Here is a 19,020-nt window from a genome sequence, read left to right as displayed (position 1 = left end):
TGGCTCATGGCTGTAATCCCAGCAGTTTGAGACCAGCCTGGCTAACATGGTGAAACCCTGTCTCTACTAAAAATACAACAACAACAACAACAACAACAACAAAAAAGTAGCCGGGCGTGGTGGTGCACTCCTGTAATCCCAGCTACTCAGGAGGCTGAGGCAGGAGAATTGCTGGAACCCGGGAGGCAGAGGATGAAGTGAGCCGAGATCACGCCACTGCATTCCAGCCTGGGCGACAGAGCAAGACTGTGTCTCAGAAAAGAAAAAAAGAAGAGCTGGGAGCATGAACATAGAAAGTGGGAAGGCAGAGAGGTGAAGAGGCACTCAACAATTTGTTTAGGGTATGAGTAATAGTAGCTTTTCTTTTATCTTTTCCTGTCTGAAGCAAAAAGGCACCAAACTTATAACATACGGTTCCTCAGAATTGCTTTTCTGATCGGATACAAGTCAGATTTTTCTCCAGGCTATGTGAATTATGAAATGTGTTTTAGTAGTTATTTTTAAAAGTAGTTTTGTTTTCCAAATAAAATACCATAATCTGTTCTTTCTTCCAGGGGCACAGGAAGTTCTCATTGATCCAGGTACATGATCTATGTGTTTAGTTTCTTTTGGTTATTTTTTTAAGTGCTTGTTTCATGGTGATGTGAATGAATGGTTAAAATTTCTGGATGATGATCTTTGGAATATTCTGATTTAAGTAACTTTAAATCAGAACTGTTAAAACGTGATGATTGATGGGTCCTTGCTTGATGGGCACCCCGTTGCTTTATGTTATCTGTTGAAGAGGAGGCTTCAAGGAGGCTTCTTCCTCTAGCATGGCTAAGTGAATGATTGGAGAATTGTGCCTTTAATTCTTTGAATGCATTGAGCATGTTTGTCCTGTTAATTTTGAATTCATTTGTAATCATGACTTTGCTCTGATTTGTGGCTTGTGCTCCCTTCCACGTGAGTTCATTCTCTACTGCATTTCGTCTCTGTGTTCTTAACAAGAAAAAAAATCTTGTATTTTTTTACAGAGGCAGATTTTTCTTTCCCTTTGTAATATCTTCTGTAATTAATACAGCAAAAACCTCTTTTATTACACTGCTTAATTATTTCATGATGGGCTCTATTATTTTCTGACTTAATGAGAAACAATGACAGGGTAAATAGTACAAAATGAAAACAGCCTAGAATTGAAATCAGATGGCTGTGCTTAACGCAGGCTTTGTGACTAACACGTTTGCTTTCATCTCCTCGTGCATCTTGGCTCCGAAATGAAGTTGCCTCAGGTTTGCAGGCGTTGGTTTTAATATTTGCATTTACTCCTTTCTCTAGGCCAGTGGCTAAGTTTCCTGATGGGGTTTGTGGAATGTGTAGAGAAAGGACAATAAATGCTCAGTTTGGTTTCAGGAGAACTGAGTTGCTGATGAGAAGACATCTGGGGGACAGTTAGGAGGGTAGACTTTATGCCACGGAGGTGCTGAAAGCCCCGCCAACACTGATGACAAATGAAATGGATGTTGAATGTACTGGTATTTGACCAGTACGAGTTGCTGAGCCCCAGTTTGGCTGGTTATGCCTGCTATAAAATACCGCACTGCAGTGTGTCAGTCGCATTAGTTGTAGGAGAATTAGATGTGTCCACCGTATAGAAGTAGCTCAGAGCTGTAAGGAAAATCAGGCGTTTGTTGAGATAAGGCATTTTAAAAACATTTCTGAAGCTTTTCAAGACAAGGTTGTGTAGAGGTGAAATTGAGTTTAGAGTGCTGGGAGGAAAAGTGAGGAGATTCTGTAGGGCTTTGTTATTCGAGGGTGCATCAGGGTCCTGCTGTAGAGGTGAAAACCGCCAGAAGGACCCAGAAACCAGTGTTTGGTGTGTCAGGACATCCTCTGTCATGGTCCCAAATGAGAAATGTGTGGACCTGACTTCTCTTTACCAATGGGAGAGCGAGTAAAGAGAATGAAAGGCCGTCCTGGCCCCACGTTCTGATTCCTGCTTTCCAGGCCACCCCAGTTCCTGCTAATGCCTTCTGGCCTCTGCTTGCGGAGACCTTTGTATCAGGACTGACTTGCTACTGAAATCATATCTGTGTTTCAAGTGTTGGTCGTTTCTAAACCCTTGCAAATGTGTTAGCAGTGACAGTGCTGGTAGGGAATCTTCCCAGCTCCTAGGAGCAATGCAATTTGCTTCTCCACAGCCTCTCCATCTGAATAGCTAACACTCTCTCAGGGGTTGTAAAAGTGTTCAGCTCCTGGAAAACCCATTCACATGAAGCTATCACAAAATTACATCACTTTCATTTCATTTTTGAGTTTTAAATGGACATAATGTTTGAAGCAAGCTGTTTCCAAATTCTTTTCCTACCAGCTTTCCCCACCACCGTTTCCAAAACCAGAAGAAGAGTTTCACGGTTTTCGGGGGGTCCTCCATCTCTTATCCTAAGAACTAAGCTTCCCCTCCCTGCATTTCTAGCAGCTAGGCCTTTGTGTTCTTTATCTGCATTTTTAAAGTGGCATGATTCTTAAAACTCTTTTTTCTTTGTTTTTTTTTTTTTCCTTTCCTTTCATTTCTTTTTTTTTTTTTTTTTTTTTGGGAGACAGGTTCTCACTCTGCCGCCGAGGCTGGAGTGCAGTGGTTATTCACAGCGCCAACCTAGCTCACTGTGCCCTCAAACTCCTGGACTCAGGCCAGTTCTCCCACCTCAGCCTCTGGAGTAGCTGGGACTACAGGTGTGCACCACCATGCCCAGCTAATGTTTTAATTTTTTCATAGAGATGGGGTCTCTCTGTGTTGACCAGGCTGGTCCTGGCCTCAAGCAATCCTCCTGCCTTTACCTCCCAAAGTGATTACAAACGTGAGCCACTGTGCCTGGCCTTTTTTTTTTTTTTTTTTTTTTAATTTAATTTCTAAACATTTCATGTACATTCAGCAGCCACTTTACATAAAATGATCTTTTGGATAATTTTAGTTAACTCATAGGTGCTTTTTCCATTTTCATGTTGAGGAGAGTTTCTTCTTCCTGTAATAAAAATTAGCAGTTTGCAGTTATTATGTGACAGACAATGTTCTAAGGTGCTTTTTTTTTTTAAAACAAACAAACTAGTTTCAATGCAGTTTACCTATTTAAAGGGTAAAATCCAGTCATTTTTAGTATATTTACAGAGTTGTGCAACCCTCACCACAATCAGTTTTAGGACATTCTCATAACCCCAACAGGAAGCCGTGTACCCGTTAGCAGTCACTCTCCTTTGCCTACGTCCTTCCCTTACCCCCAAGCAACTAGTAAGCTACTTTCTTTCTCTATTATTTGCCTGTTCTGGACTTCTCATATAAATGGCATCATACATATAATGGTATGTCGTTTTTGTGACTGGCCTCTTTCACTTACTGTATGTTTCAAGGTTCATCCGTACAGCATGTGTCGGTATGCATTGTGTCAGTATGCATTTATTTTTCTTCTTGCAGAATAATATTTCATTCTGTGTATATGTGTGTGTGTGTGTGTGTGTGTGTGTGTGTGTGTATATGCCACATTTTGTTTTTCCATTCCATCAGTTGATGGACATTTGTATCGTTTGTACCTTTTGGCTATTATGAATAATGATGTTATAAACATTTGTGTGGACATATGTTTGTTTGATTTATTGATTGGTTGATTGATTGATTGAGATGGAGTTTTGTTCTTGTTGCCCAGGCTGGAGTGCGGTGGTACAGTCTTGGCTCACTGCAACCTCCGCCTCCTGGGTTCAAGCAATTCTCCTGCCTCAGCCTCCCAAGTAGCTGAGATTACAAGCGCTTGCCACCAAGGCTGGCTAATTTTTTTTGTATTTTTACTAGAGATGGCATTTCACCATGTTGGCCAGGCTGGTCTTGAACTCCTGACCTCAGGTGATCCCACCTCAGCCTCCCAAAGTGCTGGGATTACAGGTGTGAGCCCCCGTGCCTGGCCCATATGTTTTAAATTCTATTATGTGTATGCCTTGGATGGGGAGTTGCTGGGTCATATGGCAACTCAACATTTAACTTTCTCAGAAACTGCCAGATTGTTTTCCAAAGTGGCTGTACCACTTTACATTCCTACTAGTAATGACTGCAAGTTCTAATTTCTCTGCTTCCTTGTCAATACTTGTTACCTTTTTGATTGTGGCCATCCTGGTGGATGTGACCTGGTGTCTCATTGTAATTTGGGTTTGCGTGTCCCTTATAGCTAATGATGTGCATCTTTTCATGTGATTATTGTCATCTCTATATTTTCTTTGAAAAAATATGTATTTAGATAGTTACCCATTTTTAAATTGGGTTGTCTTTTTGTCTTTTTATTGTTGAGTTGTAACAGTTTCTTTGCTTTTTTTTTTTTTTTTTGTGAGACGGAATCTTGCTTTGTCACCCAGGCTGGAGTGCAGGGGCGTGATCTCGGCTCACTGCAACCTCTACCACCTGGGTTCAAGCGATTCTCCTGCCTCAGCCTCCTGAGCATCTTGGATTACAGACACTTGCCACCATGCCTGGCTAATTTTCGTATTTTCAGTAGAGATGAGGTTTCGCCATTTTGACCAGGCTGGTCTCAAACTCCTAACCTCAGGTGATCCACCCACCTCGGCCTCCCAAAGTGTTGGGATTACAGGCGTGAGCCACTGCACCTGGCCAGTAACAGTTTTTTATATATTCTGTATATGAGTCCTTTATCTGATGTATGATTAGCAAGATTTTTCTTTCATTCTGTGTGTTATCTTTTCATTTTCTTGATATGGTGTCCTTTGAAGCATACAAGTGTTAAATTTGGATGAAATCCAGTTAATGTTGTCTTTGTTCCTGTGCTTTTGATGTCATATCTGCGACTTAAGATGCTATATATAAACTTTACACCTAAAGCAATTTAATCTTCACGATTCTAGGAGACAGGTACTGTTGTTATGCCTAGTCTACAGATGGGGAAACTGAGATGCAGGAAGGTTGTCTGACTCGCTGAGGGTCATAGTTAGTAAGTGGCGAAGTGGGTATTCAAACCCATGAGTTTGCACCCAGGATTTATCCTCTTAACCACCATGCTCTATTGCTTTTTATAGGGAATCATTTATTGAAAACTCTTTGCTTATTTGATTTCTTGCCTTTTTTTTTTTTTTTTTTGTCATGAGGGACCTCATCTCTTCATTCACCTTGCAGAGTTCAGCGTAGGTTTATTTTGGTCTAACGCAGGCAGAATCATTACTATCAGTTAATTTCTGCATTACTTACTCTCCAGTGATGGTCGCTGCTAGTTGACCTAACAAAGCCATTTAAGGCTTTTCTGCTCATCACACTAATAAAAGTAGCGCCACGACCACGGAAAGTTCAAAAACAGTATTTGATTGATTCCATTTCAATGGAATCAAAGGAAGAAATCCCCAGTGTTGACGCAGATTGTAAGCCTTTCCAGAATAGGGTTGTTGTCTTCCTTTTTTTCCTGTTGTTCACTCATAGTGTCCAGCATAGTGCCTCATTGTCCAGCGGATTAGCTAGAGTATGGCGGTCTTCAGTCACTGTGTACAAGACAGAATATTGACAACAGTATCTGTTGTTTGTTTCACAAGGGAAAAAGTCATATAGAAGTATCTCTCAGAGGTATTGAAAAAGCCTGGAATTTTTAAAAGACTTCCAGAAAACAAAAATACACAAAGGCGTTTTCACTGCGTTTAGATGCCTTAGATGTATTATGGTTATACAACAGAGTAAATTCGTTAACTAGATTTGACAAGTCATGTAATATTGATTACCTGTCATAATTAAAATATTCTGCCTCCATTAAAGTAATTAGTGCCCATGAGTAAACAAAAATAAACTAGCATTTATATGCAGCATGGGGTAGACTTTATATATATGTGTGTTCATGCATGTGTTTCTGTCTTTCAGAGAATTTGGCAGCTTTTCAACAATATTCTAACTTTAGAATTCTATTTAAAAAATCATCACTGTGGCTAGTGCACTTTGGGCTGAGTTTATCCTGTCTTATGCACAGAATTCCACTGTCTCCTAGGGAAAGATTTCCTTCCATTATATTGAGTTAATATCTGAATTACAGGAGCTGTGGTACCTTGAATTGCTGGCCTTAAGCAAGCCTCTTGCTTCAGCCTCCCAAAGCACTAGGAATTTAGGCGTGAGCCACAGTACCTGGCTGGGGCTGTAATTTCTAGGCCTATTCTGCTCCATGTGTTTAAAGTTGACTATCAGATGTGATTTTCTCTTTGTTTGTTGGGTTTTCTTTTCTTTTCTTTTCTTTTCTTTTTTTTTTGAGACAGAGTCTCGCTCAGGCTGGAGTGCAGTGGCCCGATCTCGGCTCACTACAACCTCCACCTCCCAGGTTCAAGTGATTCTCCTGCCTCAGCCTCCGGAGTAGCTGGGACTACAGGCATCTGCCACCATGCCTGGCTAGTTTTTGTATTTTTAGTAGAGACAGGATTTCACCATATTGGCCAGGCTGGTCTTAAACTCCTGACCTTGTGATCCACCTGCCTCGGCCTCCCAAAGTGCTGAAATTACAGGCATGAGCCACCACGCCTGGCCGTTTGTTGGGTTTTCATTAGTCAATTAGAACTTTTGAAAATGAATTTGTTTTTATATGTTATACACATTTCCCTAGGAACTTGATGGGTTTTTGCTTTTAAGTTTTCAATTTATGAAAAACTTAAATATACTCTTATTTATAAGTTATTTTTCACTAGATATTTGTTTACCTCTTTTATTTTTATTTTATTTTTTTGAGACAGAGTCTCACTGTGTCACCCAGGCTGGAGTATAGTGGCGCGATCTCGGCTCACTGCAAGCTCCACCTCCCAGGTTCACGCCATTCTCCTGCCTCAGCCTCCTGAGTAGCTGGGACTACGGGCGCCCGCCACCACGCCCGGCTACTTTTTTGTATTTTTAGTAGAGATGGGGTTTCACCATGTTAGCCAGTATGGTCTCGATCTCCTGACCTCGTGATATGCCCGCCTTGGCCTCCCAAAGTGCTGAGATTACAGGTGTGAGCCACCACGCCCGGCCTGTTTACCTCTTTATACATTTTTTTTTTCCAAGGAATATGTGTGCATGTTTAAAAAATAACTTATACATGTAACAAACCTGCACATGTACCCCTTGAACATAAAACAAAAGTTGGAAAGAAAAAAAAAAAGTAAAAACAAAACCATATTTTTTCCTTATTGTAAAAGTCATCTTCATTATAAAGAATTTAGAAAATAAAGGTAAAGAAAATAAATAAATTAAAACATTACTCATACCTCCCCCACCCCGGGTAAGTTGTAGTAAATTTTGAAATTGGGAAGTATAGGTCTTCTAAATTTGTTACTTTCTTCTCAAGATAGTTTTGGTTATTCTGGATCCCCTGAATTTCAATATGAATTTTAGGATCAGATGATCATTTTCTACAAAGAATCCAGCTGGGATTTTGATAGAGATTTGATAGAGTCTCCATACTGTTGATCAGTTTGGAGAATATTGACATTTTAAGAAGATTAAATCTTCTAATCCATGGACATGGGATGTCTTTTCAACATTTACCTTCTTTAATTTTTTTAGCAATGTTTTGAGTTTTCAGAATATCATTTTATACTTTTTTTGGGTTAAATTTACTCCTAAGTATTTTCTTTTTCATGCTATACGGAATTCTTTTCTTAATTTCATTTCCATGTGGTTCATTGCAAGTATATGGAAACACATTTTTTTGTGTGTATTGGTTTTACATCCTTCAAATTTGTGGAACTCGTTTCTTAGCTCTAAGTTTTTTGGTGGCTTTTTTAGGGTTTTCTAGAGGCAGGATCATGTCATCTGAAAAGAGAGAGAGTTTTTCTTTCTTTTTTTTTTTTTTTTTTTGAGGCGGAGTCTTGCTCTGTCGCCCAGGCTGGAGTGCAGTGGCGCGTAATCTCGGCTCACTGCAAGCTCCGCCTCCCGGGTTCGGGTTTACGCCATTCTCCTGCCTCAGCCTCCCGAGTAGCTGGGACTACAGGCGCCCACCACCACGCCTGGCTAATTTATTGTATTTTTAGTAGAGACGGGGTTTCACCGTGTTAGCCAGGATGGTCCTGATCTCCTGACCTCGTGATCCGCACACCTCAGCCTCCCAAAGTGCTGGGATTACAGGCGTGAGCCACCGTGCCTGGCCAGCCTAGTTTGTTGAGTGTCATCACGAAAGGGTGTAGAATTTATCAAATGCTTTCTTTGTGTCTATTGAGATGATCATGTGGTTTTGTCCTTTATTCTACTCATTTTCAGACATTAAACTAACCTTAGATTTCTGAGCTGAATCCCACTGGATCTTGTTGTATAAGCTTTTTTATATCATGCTGGATTCAGTGTGCTAGTATTTTATTGAGGATATTTTCATCTATATTCTTTTTTTTTTTTTTGAGATGGAGTCTCGCTCTGTCGCCCAGGCTGGAGTGCGGTGGCGCGATCTCGGCTCACTGCAAGCTCCGCCTCCCGGGTTTACGCCATTCTCCTGCCTCAGCCTCCCGAGTAGCTGGGACCACAGGTGCCGCCACCTCGCCCGGCTAGTGTTTTGTATTTTTTAGTAGAGACGGGGTTTCACCGTGTTAGCCAGGATGGTCTCGATTTCCTGACCTCGTGATCCGCCCGTCTCGGCCTCCCAAAGTGCTGGGATTACAGGCTTGAGCCACTGCGCCCGGCCTTTTTTTTTTTTTTTTTTTTTTGAGATGAAGCCTCGTTCTGTTGCCCAGGCTGGAGTGCAGTTGCCTGATCTCGGCTCACTGCGACCTCCGCCTCCCAGGTTCAAGTGATTCTACTGCCTCAGCCTCTCGAGTAGCTGGGACTATAGTTATGTGCCACCATGCCCAGCTAACTTTTGTATTTTTAGTAGAGACGGGGTTTTACTATGTTGGCTAGGCTGGTCTTGAACTCCTGACCTCAGTCAGTCCACCCTCCTTGGCCTCCCAAAGTGCTGGGATTACAGGTGTGAGCCACTGCACCTGGCCTTGTGTCTATATTCATAAGAAATGTGGGTCTGTAGTTTTCTTTTGATGTCTTTTTCTGGTTTTGGTATTAGGGCAACATTAGCCTCATATAATGAATTGGTTAATGTTCCTTCCTCTTATGTTTTCTGGAAGAGTTTATGAAGAATTGGTGTTAATTTGTCCTTAAATATTTGGTAGAATTCACCATTGAAGACAGCTGTACCTGGCTTTATTTTATTTTATTTTTATTATACTTTAAGTTTTGGGATATATGTGCAGAATGTGCAGGTTTGTCATATAGGTATACACGTGCCATAGTGGTTTGCTGCATCCATCAATCTGTCATCTACCTTAAGTATTTCTCCTAAAGCTATCCCTCCCCTAGCCCCCCCATTCCCCAACAGGCCCCGGTGTGTGATGTTCCCCTCCCTGTGTTCATGTATTTTCATCGTTCAGCTCCCACTTATGAGTGAGAACATGTGGTGTTTGGTTTTCTGTTCCTGTGTTAGTTTGCTGAGAATGATGGTTTCCAGCTTCATCTATATCCCTGAAAAGGACATGAACTCATCCTTTTTTATGTCTGCATAGAATTCCATGGTGTTTATGTGCCCCATTTTCTTAATCCAGTCTATCATTGATGGGCATTTGGGTTGGTTCCAAGTCTTTGCTATTGTGAATAGTGCTGCAGTAAACATACGTGTGCGTGTGTCTTTATAGTAGAATGATTTATAATCCTTTGGGTATATACCCAGTAATGGGATTGCTGGGTCAAATGATATTTCTGGTTGTAGATCCTTGAGCAATCACCACACTGTCTTCCACAATGGTTGAACTAATTTACACTCCCACCAATAGTGTAAAGGCGTTCCTATTTCTCCACATGCTCTCCAGCATCTGTTGTTTTTACTGATCGCCATTCTAACTGGCGTGAGATGGTATCTCATTGTGGTTTTGATTTGCATTTCTCTGATGACCAGTGATGATGAACTTTTTTCATATGTTCGTTGGCCACATAAATGTCTTTTGTTGAGAAGTGTCTGTTCATATCCTTCGCCCACTTTTTGATGGGATTTTTTTTTCTTGTAAATTTGTTTAAGTTCTTTGTAGATTCTGGATATTAGCCCTTTGTTAGATAGATAGATTGCAAAAATTTTCTCCCATTCTGTAGGTTGCCTGTTGACTCTGATGATAGTTTCTTTTCCTGTGTAGAAGCTCTCTAGTTTAATTAGATCCCATTTGTCAATTTTGACTTTTGTTGCCACTGCTTTTGGTGTTTTAGTCATGAAGTCTTTGCCCGTGCCTATGTCTTGAATGGTATTGTCTAGGTTTTCTTCTAGGATTTTTATGATTTTAAGTCCTACGTTTAAGTCTTTAATCTATCTTAAGTTAATTTTTTGTATAAGGTGTAAGGAAGGGGTCCAGTTTCAGTTTTCTGCATATGGCTAGCCAGTTTCCCCAACATCATTTATTAAATAGGGAATCTTTTCCCCATTGCTTGTTTTTGTCAGGTTTGTCAAAAATCAGATGGTTATAGATGTGTGGCATTATTTCTGCAGGCTCTGTTCTGTTCCATTGGTCTATATGTCTGTTTTGGTACCAGTACCATGCTGTTTTGGTTACTACAGCCTTGTAGTATAGTTTGAATTCAGGTAGCGTGATGCGTCCAATTTTGTCCTTTTTGTTTAGGATTATGGGCTCTTTTTTGGTTCCATATGAAATTTAAAGTAGTTTTTTTCTAATTTTGTGAAGAAAGTCAGTGGTAGCTTGATGGGGATAGCATCAAATCTATAAATTACTTTGGGCAGTGTGGCCATTTGCATGATATTGATTCTTCCTATCCATGAGCATGGGATGTTTTTCCATTTGTTTGTGTCCTCTCTTATTTCTTTTAACAGTGGTTTATAGTTCTTGAAGAGGTCCTTCACATCCCTTGTAAGTTGTATTCCTAGATATTTTATTCTCTTTGTAGCAATTGTGAATGGGAGTTCACTCATGATTTGGCTCTCTGTTTGTCTATTATTATGTACTTGGCTTTTTTTTCTGGTAGATTTTTTTGATTATTGATTCGATCACTTTATTTGTTATGGGTCTATTTAGATTTTCTAGATCTTGAGTTGGGTTTAGTAGTTTGTGTCTTTCTGGGAATTTGCCTATCTCATCTAAATTATATAATTCATTGGTGTATAATTGTTCATAATATTGTCTTACAGTTTATTTCTGTAAGGTTGGCAGTAATGTCTATTCTTTCAGCCCTGATTTTTAGTAACTTGATTCTCCTCTCTTCTTAGCTAGTTCATAATTTTGTGGTTGTTTTAAGAATGAGCTTTTGGTTTTGTTGACCTTTCTCTATTGGTTTTCAATTCTCCCATTAGTTTATTTCATGCCACTGCACTCCAGCGCCACTGCACTCCAGCTTGGGTGACAGAGAGAGACTCTGTCTCAAAAAAAAAAAAAAAAAAAAAAGAAAAAAGAAAAAGAAAAAAGAAATTAAGTTTATCAAATTAGCCCTCATGACTGGAGATTCCCTTTGTTTAAAAGATGGAGGGAACACTTGTTCCTTCTCCATGGGGGGATTTCCCTCTTATGCTTTGATCATTTACTTCTCAGAGAAGAGATGAGATACCATATGAAGAATGAAAAACCCACCTCATTCTTACACTGCTACCATCATTTCTCCAAGGGAAAAAGAGAGTAAAACTCAACAATGTAAAAATAATTCATTACAGCTAATGAAATAAATCAAGACCCCTTGTCACTTATTAAATATTAACTTGTGCTGGAAACAAATGTATTATAAGCATGAAAAGCACACAAAGCACCACACTTCTGTGGTTAAGAACATAGGCCCAAGATGGCCTCCTACTTGGGATTACCAGCTCTGTAATTGTGAGAACTAGTAAGGAGATTTAACCTCTCTAGGATCTTGTCTCCTCGCCTGCAGAGATGGGGTACACTAAGAATACTCTCATAGAGTTGCTGTAGGTGATGACACGTGTGGATGTTCCTTACGTAGGTGCTGCTTCCGCCGAGTGTGAAAAAATATCGCTTTTGCCCGGATGGCATTATAACAACCTGTGTGAATGCACTCTGCTCGAAGGGATGCCTGGTGCCTGGGGGATGGAGTTCGCAATTCTCTACCCACAGTTGATGTCACTGGGTCTTGCTGATTTGGATCTATTCTTTAAAAAGTGCATGTTTGAGATATATTTTTCCGAGCATGCCCTTTTCTATTATTATTTATAGTCCTTCCCTGTTGTCTCTTGCTGTGATTTTCACAAAGTCAGCAGGAAACAAAGTCCTAAACCACCTGCCTCTTCACAGTTCTGTTACAGTCCTTTCTTCCCTTACCAGAAGAGGATTTTGCATATGAAATGTTTTGTTCCCCTTTTCTTAGAGTTCTCCGTCCATTTGTCCATCCATCTCTCCACTTACCTGTTCATTCTTCTGTCTTATTCCAAAAAACCTTTTGAGGGAGCTTACAGAATTAGAGAACAAACAATAAGCAGATGAAAAAACTGGACCAAGATTAGAAAACAAGGGTAAGAAGTGAGCTGCACGGGCGACGAGGCCAGTGTGAGATGCACGTCTTTGGCTGTGTGAGGTTATACAGATGGGTGGCAAGCTCATCCCTGAGCCTCTCAGCGGCGCAAGGGAAACAGGATTTGTGGGAGATGCTCACTCTCTGTAAGCTAAACAAGTGGTTTCACAGAAGCCCGGCTTTTCCTGCTATTGAGATTTAGGAGAATATTTTTTGAGTGTTCTGTTAAGTCAATGAATATTTTATCTGTATTTTTTTTCTGCCAGAGTTCTCTGTGTAGTTGGTTATATTCTTTAATTGGAAGTTTCTCCAAAATGCTTGCCCATGTGGGTTTGGTGGCTAGGGAATCAGATGCTTCTGCTTATTGATAGGAGTTGGTCAGAAATAGAAAATGACAGAAATAGAAAGCATACTATCATTTATAATTTTCTTTTTTTTAATATGCTGTATGGTTCAGAAAATGCTTTTGCGTAGTTGATCTCCTTTGAGGATGCGGGGTGGTGCCTTTCTAACATGAAGAGCTTCAAGCTGTGAGAGAATGCATGCTGACCTCACCGTTGCCTTCAAGACAATTGAGCTAGTTACTGTAAATATGTTACTTTTGTGTAATACATTTCATGTTCTTCAATAAAAAATTTCAAAAGGGAGGAAAACTTCAAATTTCAAAAGGGAGTTAACTAACGTTTAGTAGAATACTTTGATAGCAAGGCTATTATAGGAAGCATATAAGCTGTGAAGACTAAACACATTATTTAAATTTCATTAGGGCATATTTAAGTTTTATCTTATTCACGCTCCTCTTTAACAAAGAAATAATACTGAAAAAGCAAAAGATTATTTCTTTTCTTCCTCTCGGTTCGCAGGTGCCCTCACCACCAATGGCATCAATCCTGACACCAGTACTGAGATCGGACGTGCGAAGAACTGCCTTAGCCCTGAAGACATAATTGACAAGTATAAAGAGGCGATTTCCTATTACAGCAAGGTGATTTTATGGCTTTGTGAATTTTTTACACAGTTGTGTTGTTTTAATCAGAAGTTCCCATTTTACATTGTGTAATGCTGCAATGTCTCTTAATTATTTATTTCTGTAAGTATTCAGGTCTTATTCTCTAATGCATAATACTATATGCCTAAAATGTTTTCTTTTTCTGATTCAAAACTGTAGGTTTAGTATAATACATTTGGAAAAGGGAGAAAAAGGGCTACCATGGCCCCTGTACTCACAGATAATGATTGTTATTATTTTATATCTATTTTCAACGGGGTGCAGTGGCTCACGCCTGTAATCCCAGCACTTTGGGAGGCTGAGGTGGGTGGATCACGAGGTCAGGAGATCGAGACTATCCTGGCTAACATGGTGAAACCTCGTCTCTACTAAAAATATGAAAAATTAGCCAGGCATGGTGGCGGGCGCCTGTAGTCCCAGCTACTCGGGAGGCTGAGGCAGGAGAACGGCTTGAACCCGGGAGTTGGAGCTTGCAGTGAGCTGAGATCACGCCACTGCACTCCAGCCTGGGTAACAGAGCAAGACTCCGTCTCAAAAAAAAAAAATTGTGTCTATTTTCTGGTTCTTTTATCAATGTATATTATTTATATTATAAGAAATGGAGCATACTTTATTTATGTACTGTGTGGTGACCCATTTTTTTTCATTTGGGATAGTCTGTGTTTTCTATGCTATTGAAATCTTCCATGGCATAATTTTCAGTGACTGGTAGAGCATTCTATCTTATGGAGGCACCCTTCTTTTTAGTTTGGATTGAAAACAATTTTGCATTCCAAATGTACTTACTAAAATACTGAAAAAGAAAAGTTGTGCTGAAGAGTGGCATCAAGTAAAAAATGAAAGTCCTTTACCTTCTCTACTCTTACTAACAACCTGGTTTATTGGTTATCAACAACTTGGTCCATAGCCCCCTTACCTTCATGCCTATGAGACACACACAGACACACGCACACGCACACATACATGCATGTACTCACGCATGCTCACACACGCACACACATACATGTACACACACATGCTCACACACACACACACGCACGTACACACACATGCTCACACACACACACATATCCTATTTACAAAAATGGGATCATACTATGTTATCCTGCAGCTTGCTTTACCCACTCAGCAGTATATCGTAGACCATAGGTGTACTCTCGCCTCCAGACCTGCTTGCCTCTTTCAGAGCGTGTGGAAAAGTTTTCTAAAATCCTGCTTCCTTCTTTCAGAGAGTGTGGAAAGGTTTTCCAAAATGTGGATGTAGTCATGTATTCATGAAGACATTTTGTGAGACATGCTCATAAACAGCACCTACAAAGAGATGAAATGCCTGCTCTTACAGATTTCACAGCTTGCCTTAATTTGCTTAATTATTCTCTTGTGGATGGATACTTAGGGTTTCTCACTTTTTCACTGTGAATTAGAAAAAGTGCTTTGCCAAACATTTTTGCCCCTATATTCTTGTGTTCTTGTATCAGTATTCCTTTAGGTTCAATTTTTATAGAAATCTATCCTGGATATAATATTAACATTTATCATAGGTTATGTTCAAGTTACTCTCCAAATTCCTTTTCTAATAGAGAGTGAAAAGATGTAGAATTATTTATTTTACCAATCCTGTTACTGATTGTTATTTATTTCTGTTTTTTCTTCCCCCTATTGTAAACAGTTCTCTGACCAATGCCTCTATACATACATCTTTTTGGACTGCCTTTTTTTTAAGGGAACAATTCCTAGAAGTTGACTTGAGTTAAAGAATATATATTTTTTTGGCCTGGCACAGTGGCTCACGCCACCAATAATTGCAGCACTTTGGGAGGCATTGATGTAGGCAGATTGCCTGAGCTCAGGAGTTCGAGACAACCCCGGGCAACATGGTGAAACCCTGTCTCTACTAAAATACAAAAAATTAGCCAGATGTCATGGTGTGCACCTGTAGTCCCAGCTACTTGGGAGGCTGAGGCTCAAGAATCACTTGAGCCCTGGAGGCAGAAGTTGCAGTGAACTGAGGTTGTGCCACTGTACTCTAGCTTAGGCTACAGATTGAGATTCCGTCTCAAAAAAAAAAAAAGTATACTTTTCTTAAAGAGTTACATATTCCTGTATTGTCCTACAAAAAGGTTTTAACAATTTACTCCTCCATAAACAAATACCAGCTATTATTTTTAATAAATATTTGCCAATACAGCTGAGTGCAGTGGCTCATGCCGTTAATTCCAGCACTTCGGGAGGCTGAGACAGGCGGCCTTGAGGCCAGGAGTTTGGTATTATGCTTAGAAATACCTTTTTTTTTTTTTTTTTGAGACAGTGTCTCGCTGTGTTGCCCAGGCTGGAGTGTAGTAGCATGATCTGGGCTCACTGCAACCTCCACCTCCTGGATTCAAGTGATTTCTCCTGCCTCAACCTCATGAGTAGCTGGGACTACAGGTGCGAGCCACGACGCCTGGCTAATTTTTTATATATTTAGTAGACATGGAGTTTCACCATGTGGACCAGGCTGGTCTTAAACTCCTGACCTCAAATGATCTGCTCGCCTTGGCCTCCCAAAGTGCTGGGATTACAGGTGTTGGCCACTGCACCTGGCTTGCTTAGAAACACTTTCTTAACGATAGATTAAAACTCTTTTCCTTGGTTTCTTAAACTCTGAAATGAGGATGATAACAGTACCCGTCATCTCATAGAGCTGTGGTTTAGATAAGTTGAGATAATATATGCAAACGTGTATTTGTATTCACTGTTATTAGCATTTAAAATATTTCTATAATTATCTGATTATCTGTAATTTATTTTGTGTGTATTATGACATAAGAATACAATTTATTTTTTCCAGATCATTACCTCATTGTTGCATCATGATGTATTGAATTCATATTTGTTTCTTTTTGATTTGAATTCTCACCTGTACTAAATACTTTCACATACTGTGTCTGTTTATTAACTTTTCATTCCTTTCTATAAATCTTTCTTTTCTTACTTCAGCACCATATTTTATCTTAATTTTAGTGGTTTACTTGATATCTAAGAGTGTTTCTTTCTTTGTTTTTTTTTTTTTTGTTTGTTTTTTTTTTTGAGACCAGGTTTTGCTCTGTTGCCCAGGCTGGAGTGCAGTGGCATGATCACAGCTCATTGCAGCCTTGATCTCCCAGGTTCAGGTGATCCTCCCACCTCTGCCTCCCTGTGTGCTGGGACTACAGGTGTGCAACACCACGCCCAGCTATTTTTTTTTGTATTTTTTGTAGAGATGGGGTTTCACCATGTTGCCTGGGCTTGTCTTGAACTTCTGGCTCAAGCAGTCTGCCTGCTTCAGGTCTCCCAAAGTGCTGGGGTTACAGGCATGAGCCACTGCGCCCACTCATTTTTTTTTTTTTTTTTGAGACAGGGTCTTGCTCTGTTGCCCATTCTGGAGTGCAGTAGTATGATCATAGCTCACTGTAACCTCAAACTCCTTCAGTCAACCAATCTTCCCACCCTCATCCTCTTACCTCACTCAGCCTCACTCAGATGACCAAGTAGCTGTGACTACAGGTGCATGCCACTGCGCCTGGCTAATTTTTTATTTTTTATTTGTAATGATGGGTTATCTCTGTGTTGCCTAGGCTGGTCTGGAACTCCTGGCCTCAAGCAGTCCTCCCACCATGGCCTCCTGAGACACGGGGATTACAGGCCTAAGCCACTACACATAACCTCCCAGAATAAAACATATCGAAAGCCCTATCAAAACTCTAATTTGTCTTTTTTTAACTTGAACAAAGGAATAATAATCATACTGGCCATGAAAATTTGGATGGGAGGAAAGAATTAAAAAAAAAAAGGGGTTGAGTGCAGTGGCTCACGCCTGGAATTCCAGCACTTTGGGAGGTTGAGGTGGGAAGATCACTTGAGCTCAGGAGTTCCAGACCAGCCTGGGCAACATGGTAAAACCCCGCCTTTACAAAATATACAAAAAAATTAGCTGGGTGTGGTGGTACACACCTGTTGTCTCAGTTACCAGTAAGGCTGAGGTGGGAGGATCACCTGAGCCTGGGAGATTGAGGCTACAGTGAGCCGTGACCACACCACTCATTCCAGCCTGGGCAACAGAGCAAGACCCTGTCTAAAAATAATTTTTTTTTCATGATTTCATTTTAAATCTCTTTGTAATATACATTAAAATATGTAAAGTTGGCTGGGCACGGTGGCTCAAGCCTGTAATCCCAGCACTTTGGGAGGCCGAGACGGGCGGATCACGAGGTCGGGAGATCGAGACCATCCTGGCTAACACGGTGAAACCCCGTCTCTACTAAAAAATACAAAAAAAACCTAGCCAGGCGAGGTGGCGGGCGCCTGTAGTCCCAGCTACTCGGAAGGCTGAGGCAGGAGAATGGCGTAAACCCGGGAGGCGGAGCTTGCAGTGAGCTGAGATCCGGCCACTGCACTCCAGCCCGGGCGACAGAGCAAGACTCTGTCTCAAAAAAAAAAAAAAAAAAAAATGTAAATTCAACCAAAAATATGTGGGAAAAATTTGTGATGACTTTTATTCTCACGTCAATAGAAAATGTTTTAAGAGTTTTGAAGGAAAATTGGCATTTCCATAGAATCAAGCCCCTATGTTAGTTTTTTCTTGTGTCATGAAACAGTATATACAACTGATAGATTTCTGACTTAAGTGTTGGTATTTCAGTAAGTATAAATAGCTTCTTTTTCTGATCATCTGTGATAACTCATATTTAATATAACACAGACTACATGTACGTTATGTGTGTGGAAAGGGGGAGGAATGAAGCCCTACCCTTTCTGGCATAGTAATTATAAAACTGCTCGTCCCACCTTCTACGTGATTTTAGTGAGAAAGATAACCAGTTGTGCCTTTGCTTCTTCATGGTTGGTAAATAGACTGCATGTTTATGAGCAGTGATGCCACACCAGGCCTCTAGTGGGTCTCAGCAAAGCTTGTCGATTACATGCATTGGTTTTCCCATGTCCTAATGCCTCAGCGAAAGAATATTAGTGTGTTATTCCTCCCAACCTCTGTCTGTCTTCAGGTACTAGTATACAGGGACAACCTCTATAAACCTTTCTTTAACGTTAAATTAAATTATGCAACATCAGTTGAAAATCACTCCAGCTGCTATAACTAGGAAAAAAAATAACAAAAATAAAGAAGGTTTGGAGTAGAAAAGAAAAAGCAGAACAGCTAGCATGGAGGATTTTGCTGTGGAGGCTTGGGAGGGGAAGGGCATCGGAGGGAAGGAAGCAGATCCATCCATCTGAACTCTTCTTTTTTGGAAGAGTTCTGGAACCTGAATCCTTCCTCCTTTCCCTGCTCCTGGGTCTGGAGCCATATGGTGTGTAAGAGGGGCCGGGGGTGGCTCTCCTGGCTTGAAGCTAGGAGAATTGGGGATGAAGCTTAAGAGATACTCCCCAGTTTATTACGTAGTTGAATGAAATTCCACAAAGCCTGTTCTGTTCCAAACGCCCTCATTTGTTCTTCATCTCAGGAACCATAATAGGAACTGAGAAGTAGGAACAAGCAACTCTGAGACAAAATCAGAAAGCATTGAACACACAG

The 19,020-nt window shown here is 40.5% G+C and overlaps 1 protein-coding gene across 11 annotated transcripts in view; it reads left to right on the top strand.

Moving 5' to 3' along the window:
* The window catches only part of TRAPPC9 (trafficking protein particle complex subunit 9), a 726,907-nt gene that overhangs the window by 43,181 nt on the left and 664,706 nt on the right, over nt 1–19,020 (top strand). For 7 of the 11 annotated variants that reach the window (XM_045399285.2, XM_065519669.1, XM_073999513.1 and 4 more), the window contains 2 exons: nt 555–581; nt 13,327–13,448. In XM_045399285.2, the coding sequence (XP_045255220.1) occupies nt 555–581; nt 13,327–13,448 (149 nt within the window). The remainder of the gene's footprint in view (nt 1–554; nt 582–13,326; nt 13,449–19,020) is intronic. The other 4 variants (XM_073999516.1, XM_073999515.1, XM_073999511.1 and 1 more) reach the window with 1 other exon arrangement.

The sequence above is a fragment of the Macaca fascicularis genome, chromosome 8 (genome assembly GCF_037993035.2).
Source record: "Macaca fascicularis isolate 582-1 chromosome 8, T2T-MFA8v1.1".
In the NCBI taxonomy this organism is placed as follows: Eukaryota; Metazoa; Chordata; class Mammalia; order Primates; family Cercopithecidae; genus Macaca; species Macaca fascicularis.
This window is presented reverse-complemented; position numbering and strand designations above follow the sequence as displayed.